Raw genomic sequence first — 8,172 nt, forward strand, 5'->3', positions numbered from 1 at the left:
GACACTCACTTGCCACGACACACCTGCCTTGTGGCTCCTCAGAAGGTGGGGTTTGCTCTTATGTGGGCATAGGCCTGGGATGAGGTGCCTGAGCTTCAGAAGGGAGTCAGAAGGAGACTGAGGCTGGCTGGTGGGGGGTCCCCCTCTGCTCTTTTGAATGTGTCTCTGTGGCCTTCTCTGACTTTGAGGATATTTGCCAACCCGATAGCCTTTGTCCTTCTGTCTATACTATGTGGGTTCATGTGACACCATAGGACTTGGGGGCACATTTGTCATTGCCAAACAGAAAGTGAGCTACTTTCCATAGATCTCAAGCTTTCTGACTTTTAAAAACAGACCTCTTTCATCCCATGACCACCTTTGTGGATAAACGTATCTCTTCCTACCTACTACCTGACTTCCTGACCCTATCGATGTCTTTTTTGAGTGGAACTGTACTTACTTGTCTTGACTGCACTTCCAAACCCCCGAAAACCATCAATTCTGTCTGTAATCTCACCTTTAAAAAAGTGTCTGATTTGGACACTCTTGTTACTGGTGAAGGGTCCAACTGGGGTCCAGGTCCTTGGTGTTTTGAATAGAGAATTGAGCAAGACACACAAGAGAAACAGCCTTAGCGAAGATTTATCAAAAGTGAAAGTACATCATTAAATTGGAGCCGGCTGATTGGGAAAAAAAATGACTCAAGACCAATGTCATAGAATCTTATCTTAAATGTCCTTCCTGCGGACCTGATTGGAGACCCTGCCCCATTTGTTTTTGTTGGTCACTTTATTCCCACCTAATTGGGATGCAGAACTTGTGGTGGGATTTGCTATGGTGATAAGCCCTCCAGTGCTGGAGTTGCCATGGTTATGGGACTTATCCTAAACAGGAATATGATGAGTCATCTCCCTGTCCTGTACTTCAGCAAGCATTTTTTACTGTGTCCTGCCTCTATCATCTCGGCATCCCTACACTCCTACCTCACCTCCAGGCCAGGGAAAAATGGGACTTGGGTGGGTTTCAAACTCTTACCATGCTAGTGTGCCTGGATGGGGTAGGGGTGTGCTGGATCTCTGGGATGCACAGAAGGGGAGCTGTATGGAAACCAGGACATCCCGAATGCAGTCTATTTGTTTGCATTTGATGAAGTGTAGTTGTGAAGTAGTGAAAATGATGACCACACTTGTAGGATCAATGAGGTGAAGTGGACCGAATGGAAAACCCATGTCTCCTTCCTTAACGAAGATCCGGGACCCATCAAACGGACAGGTACTGTTGCTGTGAGGTGGTGGGGGCCCATTTCTCTTTGACTATGTGACCTTGTGCATATCAACTCTGAGGGCCCGATTGTCCCCAACTCTAAAATGGAAGAGTGAATTAAATTGGTTCTTAGGGCCTCTATCACTCTAACTTTTAAAAATTAGGTGGTACTCTAAGACATGGAAATGTGGTATGCAGAGTGATGTACATCTAAAATAGCCTTTCTTTTTTAAAAGCAGATATCAACAAAATCCAAGATTCTTCCAGAAACAACAGCAAAACCACTCTCAATGCGTTTGACGAAATGGATGAATTTCCAGAAACTTCAGTGTAGAAGCAGAACCCAGAGCTGGTGTGAGCATGGGGTGTTAGATGCTGCAGGCTGGGTCCTGGATTCTGTGCCGTGGGGCTGTGCAGAGTGGCGGACAAGAAGAGAAGCAGAAAGCACTTCAGGCTGAGTGGGGGACTCTCTGAGAGGCAGCTGTCAGTATCCAAGAGGGAAATACTTTGGATTTTGATGTTCAGTAGGCCCACAGTCCTCAGCCCGGGAGGCTCCTAAAGTCTGGGTGAAGTCTCTGGTTTGACCAGGTCATCTTGGCTAGGATGACAGGTGCTGGGGAAGGGGCAGAGGCCTGAGGGGCAGGGAGGGCAGTCTTTCCCAGACCACACATTCTACCATCTCCCTTAGTACTGTGACTGGGTCACGTGAATTTGTGGGAGACTTTAGATCCCATCCCAGAATGTGCAAGGGATTGAGTCAAATCGGATATCCTGGAGGAGGAGGGGAATGAGCTGTGGAAATGCCTTTCTAGAACCCTCAGGTAACAGGAAACCACCCTTGGAATGAAACCCAGGGCTCAAACCATCTCAAACCAAGAGATGTTTTTAGTAGTGTAATTAACACAGTGTTTTAATTTTAAAATAGAAAAGACATTTCATTTTTGAATGAAAATCGCTTTAGGTGAAGTAGGTGAATTTAAAAGCTGAGAAGTAGATCTTGAGCTTTGGGGCTGGATATACATTATATACTTGGCCTCAGGGTGGCCAGAGCCCAATAATAAGCTTTTCTTTATTCACAGGAGGTCTGCAGGAGATGTGCTGTGATCTGGGTGAAAGGGCTTGGCTCCTTCCCCCTCAGGCCTTGCCATAGGGCATGCTTCTGAGCTGGGACAGAAATAGAAGCTGTTCTATTTATATGGTTTTCAATCTCTGAGGCAGCTAGTGTACAACAGTTATTTCTCCTTGGGGAATTTAGCAAAATGACTGAAATGCTCCGGTAGTAAGTATTTTGTTCACTGTGAATTTTGAGGCTGAAGGGGAAGGCTCATGAGAGGAGGATTTGGCCAAGACTTGGGGCCTATTTTTAGATCCTCACCCTCAGATTTTCTGTCCTCTGAAATTCCACAGAGTTTTGAGGCAGAGGTGGAGACTGAAGAAATTTCCCAGGTGGCTAGAGCCCAACCAACCAACAAAGCACTCTCCTCTGGTATTCAGTGAAAGGTGTCTCCAGTGGCAGAAGGAGCAGATGTGTTCCAGATGGGCAGAACTGGTCAAAAACTAGAGAAAGATTTTGGTTTCAATCAGTCCCTACCTGCTCCAGATGTTAAAGCAGAAGCTGGGTGAATACTTACTGAAGGTGTTGTTAAAGAAAGTAATAGGAGGAATTTTAAGATTACTTTCAGCCTAGAGAGTCTACAAATCATTATTCTAGAGCTGGAGTGGCCTCCTTGCATTGATCCTGAACAGATGTGCTGGCCTTGAAGGGCAGTCATTGCATCCATGGTGCCATGTACTACATTATGGATCTGGGAATTCCAGAACTGATTTGACTTAGATTTTAATGGGTAAAACCATTTTCCACTTGGGAAAAAGCTGGGAGGTTAGTCAATAATGGGGCAAAAAAAATAATTGGGCAATTTTATACCTGGAATCTAAAGCTCTGAAAGGAACGCGGAGGACATCATATCAGAGTTGTTGAGGCTGGAATGTCCTAATTTTATGTCACAGATATCTCCCTTATCAATGTTTTTAGCACAGTTATTTGGTAAATTTAAGTCTATCTTTGTGGTTGGCACATGTCAGGGGGCTAGGGATTTTGCTCTGACGACACATTTGGTAGTCAGCATTGTCCCTATAATCCCTGTGACTAGTCTAAAATTCAAGTGTGCACACAGTTGTGCACAAAAATCACACACACATACACACCCCACCAACCCCTGAGCCTATCCGGATATCTTCAAACTCCATGATTTACATTTCAGTCGTTGAAGGGGAAGGCTTTTCCCAGTGATGGAATCCCCCAGGCTCAGGCTATGTTTGGCTGCAATGCTGTTTTCCTCAGGAAGAATTCGTTATTGTAGACATTATGTCATATGTCTTGTTTGGAATAAATAGGGTGCTTACCTTCCTCCCTGGGATGTGCCAGGTTGTACTGTGAAGCCATTCAGCTCTTAAAGGCACCTGCCCAAGAGAGTGCAGTATTATTGACATTCCTTTCCTTCCTCAAGGCTGGATGAACTGTATCCTCTGCTCTGGGTGGGGCCAGGGGGATGGGTTATTATCCAGGCCTGTAAGCCATACTTGATGTCTGTATCAATTTACTTTTTTTTTCTTTGAACTTGGTTCCAAACACAGAATTGTCACCCCATTCTCGCCAATGATGCCTGAATCTTGTAAGTTGTAATTTATAGTCATATTTTTAATGTTGTGTGCATTTGTGTGAAGCTATTTTCAAGAAAGAAGTCATAAAAAGAGTGAAAATATTTTAGTTCCACTGAAGAAATAAATGACTTTTTGATTTCTAATAAATATTTATTTTGCCTTGTTATGGCCACGTTTTATTCTTGGTATGTGAATGTGAAGACTGACTAGAAATCCTGGAGTATTGCTTAACAGAAATGGATATGAGGAAGGCCAGTTTTTGGACCCCACACACTATTGGTCCCAGTTCAGGGGCAGCATGCTGTAAGACATGTGACCTTCACATACTGTCTACACTTCAATGTGCATGCATGTCCAGGATTCTATTGAACCACTCAGCAACTGTGGAAGCAGCTTGAGTAAAGGATTCACAGTCAGATGGTGTTCATGGTTCAGGCCACAAGATGCCCATGCAGTGCTTTACCCGTCTGGCCCTGCTGGCTCTCAGCTTATTTTGCATGGCCACAACCCAACGCTCTACCAGGAGACTAGACGTCCAAATCCTTCCTATTTATGGGTTTTCATAAGGATGCAATGAGAGAATGAGCACGAAAGAGCTGCTACTATTACTATCTTTATGGCCCATCAGCCCAACTCATGTGTATGAATATTTTTCATTCTTTTGAGTTATTTTATAAAGATGGTTATTCTCAAGTTGGCTCTCCCCAAACAGCTTTATCTTAATGGGTTGTGGAAAGTGTGACCAAATTTTTATTAGGTGAAATGTTGCATTTAGTGAATTATTTACTTGATTTAAATGATTCCCAGAATATCTTCCTTCACTGTGGCAAGTCTTATTGAGGGGCCAAGAAAAGGTCCTTGTGCCAGGCGTGGTGATGCATGCCTGTAATCTCAGTGGCTCAGGAGGTTGAGGCTGTAGGTTCAGGAGTTCAAAGACAGCCTCAGCAATTTAGCGAGGCCCTAAGCAACTAAGTGAGACCTATCTCTAAATAAAATATAAAAAAGAGCTGGAGGTGTGTCTCAGTGTTGAGGCACCCCTGGGTTCAATTTCTGGCACACACACACCAAAAAAAAAAAAAAAAAAAAAAGAAGAAGAAGAAGAAGAAAGTAAAGTCTGTTGTACACAATCACATCTTAGCTTAAACAGGTTTTAGCTCAGGATCTAGGAATAGGTCATTCATGCATTCATGAGAACATTCTGGATAGGCTAATAGAAAAAGGGTGGAAACCTCTGTTGTAGGATATATTTCTGGGAATGGGATGCCTGGGTCAATGGGCATGAACATTTTTGTGGCATGTGAGACTGTGAAAAATTAACTGCCAAAATGGTCACAGCAGTTTTTTTCAGCCATTGTGTTATCTTAATAAGATAGTTTTATAGGTTCAGTATTATATCCCAGTTTAACTGGTGGAGAAATTGAGTTCTGGAGTAAATGGCATGAAATGCAAAGGTCATGATGCTTTTTCCTGGCCTGAGGATCCAAGGTCTATAAAGTTTAGTTAGGCTGGTATCAAGAGAGACCACTTGGGCTGGGGTTGTGGCTCAGTGGTAGAGTGCTTGCCTAGCATGTGTGAGGCACTGGGTTTGATTCTCAGCACTGCATATAAATAAATAAAATAAAATCCATTGACAACTAAAGAAATATTTAAAAAAAAAGAACCATTTTTTTTTTGACTGCACCAGGCCACTTCTCTGACAATAGCAGCAATATTCTGCAGAAAGGATGGGATCCAGTGCAATTCCAAAAAATGTATCTCACCTGCTGTGTGTGAGGACTTACAACCGATTCAACAAAAATTAGACATCCAGTATGCACAATGATAGAGGAGACAAATATGAGTGAGAAATTTCTTTCCTTAAAAATGGTGGAAGGAGGGGGAAGGACGTGAACATTGAGTGCCTACAACATGCCATGCATTGTACCTACAGAGTCTTATTTAATCCTTACAATACCCCAGTGGTTACTCTAGTTCCTTCATCAGTTCTGTTATATTTTCCAGTAGTTATTTCAAAGCTGTCATTCTTGACCCCATTTCTCTTTGAAAACCTATAGGTAGTTTAATCTCCAACTTAGTAGTGAAACTAGAAGCCATCAGATGGAAACACCTTCAACTTTTGACCACCAAACCTACAAATTTATCTGCATTCATACCCACAGCATTGAAATATCCTGTCAGGGGATGCTCTCTACTTCCTTGAGATGTCTTATGCTATTTCATGATGGTAAAATTTATTTCTTCATTTAATAGATTTATTTTCTAAAATGGGCCTTTATGATATTTAGGGCCTAACCCAGCCTGTGTCACATTAAATATCATAAATTTTTAAAATGATATTTAGCTGTTGTGGCTTTAATATTTTTCTTTCTAAATTTCACTTTATATTAATTATATGTTAATCATAGCAATTGCTTATAGACCCCAGTTTTTTTGAGGGGGATTTTACATTACTGACCAAGTCCCTGTTCTTTTTTCTCAACCAAAAGAATCAATACCAATCCTGTTTTTCAGTTTGATAGGGCATAAAATCCTGTGCTGTGCCATTCACTTTGCAGTTTAGGGGATTAAAGCCTTGCTTCCCTGGAGTTGTGTCTTGTGTGACCCAGGAAGCCTTATGTGGCAGCCCTGGGTGAAATACTCCATAGAGAGCCTCCAAGTCATTGATCTGATGTGTTAAGGAACTACTATCTGCCCAGTGCTGGACTTCGTGTGTCTGTGTGGGGTTGGGGGTATAAAGAAGGTCTCTATGGGTAAGTTATGAGTCTCTTGATGGAAATATATGTGGAAATACAGGGGTATTAAAAGGTTTGGGGAGTCCCTAAGCAGTCACTTCCCTTCAGACTGTGTCTGCATGGGGTATGCAAATGCAGGCCTTGCAGATGTGCCCTGGTCCAGTTGCCCTGGTGCCCCCAGGGATTGTAGGCTCCTCTCAGTGCGATGGCCTTGGTCACCTGGGTCTTCAGAGTTTCCCCGCTGTCCCTTCCCACTTGCTGTACCTATTGGAGCAGTAACAGTATGTGGTTTACCATTCCTGCCCCAGTGGCATCTCTGTGGTCTCCAGGGTCATCTTCTATGGTCTCTGAATCAATCTGCTCTTCTGAAGAAGCCCTCTGGGATGGCTTCACACTCATCAGATCAATCTCATGTATCCAACAAGACTGATCGATTTCAGGTGGTAAGCAATGTGTTCAAAGTTACGGATACTTCAAAGAACAAGACACACTCCCTGCTCCCTTAGAGCTTTTGCAGTTTAAGTGAAGGGACACACATTTAACTGTCTTCTACACCAATCTCATAAATTAGTACTTTTACAGTTGTGGTATGTGCTAGTCTGATATAAAAGTGTATTTGTGTAACAGAGGGGCCTAACCTAGGCCGTGTTACACTGAGGACAAGTATCATCTGAATCAAGGGATGAGAGGGTGGGACAGACTTTCAAGAAGTGAAAACACATGGGCAAAGACCCCCAGGTAGTAGGGAGCTTGATGCATCTGAGGTCTGGAGAATCAAGTCTGTGTGGCCCAACTGCTGGAGCAAGGAGCCAAGTGACATGAGATGATGCTGGAGGGGTGGCCATGCCCAGAGCATGTAGGGCTTGTCCCATCAAGGTGAGGCTTTGACACTTCATTTCAAGGGTAAGGAGAAGCCACCAAAATGTCTCACACAGGGGAACTACTGAGTGGGAACATTTGCCTGTTTAATCTGATGGGATTGTAGGCTTAAAAGTGTGTTTTGTTACTACTATTTTTCTCCTGCTGTCCTTTGAGATATAGTAACAGTCTGAAGAGTGTAGAATGGAGTGAGTTTCACTCAAGAGAGGTGGTGAGAAGACCCAGGAAGTGACTGAGAAAGAAGGAAAAAAGAAGGAGGGAGATTGGTGGAATGTGGAGATGTTTAGGTAGAGAAGGGCATTTGGGCTCACTCATTTATTTAACTAACCTTTATTAGGCATTTAATAGATTGCAGTCTGAAAAAGACTCTGTTAATGTCCTTGAGATGGCATAGATGGAAGGATGGGAAAATTGGGCAAGTAAGTCAGATAGAGAAAAAGGATTCATACCTAAAATGAGAGTTGAGTTGCATTTGGAAGGAAACACAGGAATTAGCTAGAGCAAGGCCTGGGGTGGGTGTGTATGTGTGTGGGGGGGATATGCATGAAGTTGGGAGAAAATTTTAGGGGGAAGAATCAGTTTGGATGAAGTTGTTCAGGAATAAAACAACACAAAAGCCTTGGAACAGAGAGAATGGGAATGGAGTCTAGAGAGG

General features: G+C 43.1%; 1 protein-coding gene across 2 annotated transcripts in view; it reads left to right on the plus strand.

Moving 5' to 3' along the window:
* The window catches only part of TRPV3 (transient receptor potential cation channel subfamily V member 3), a gene marked incomplete at its 5' end in the record, with an annotated part of 28,332 nt that extends 26,696 nt beyond the window's left edge, over positions 1-1,636 (plus strand). The window contains 2 exons of one of the 2 annotated variants that reach the window (XM_081272010.1): positions 1,175-1,254; positions 1,482-1,636. In XM_081272010.1, coding sequence (XP_081128136.1) covers positions 1,175-1,254; positions 1,482-1,579 — 178 coding nt within the window. In that variant the 3' untranslated portion in view covers positions 1,580-1,636. The remainder of the gene's footprint in view (positions 1-1,174; positions 1,255-1,481) is intronic. The other variant, XM_081272009.1, reaches the window with a different exon arrangement.
* Between the last annotated feature and the right edge of the window lie 6,536 nt (positions 1,637-8,172).

The sequence above is a fragment of the Spermophilus citellus genome (genome assembly GCF_964194105.1).
Source record: "Spermophilus citellus genome assembly, chromosome: 17".
In the NCBI taxonomy this organism is placed as follows: Eukaryota; Metazoa; Chordata; class Mammalia; order Rodentia; family Sciuridae; genus Spermophilus; species Spermophilus citellus.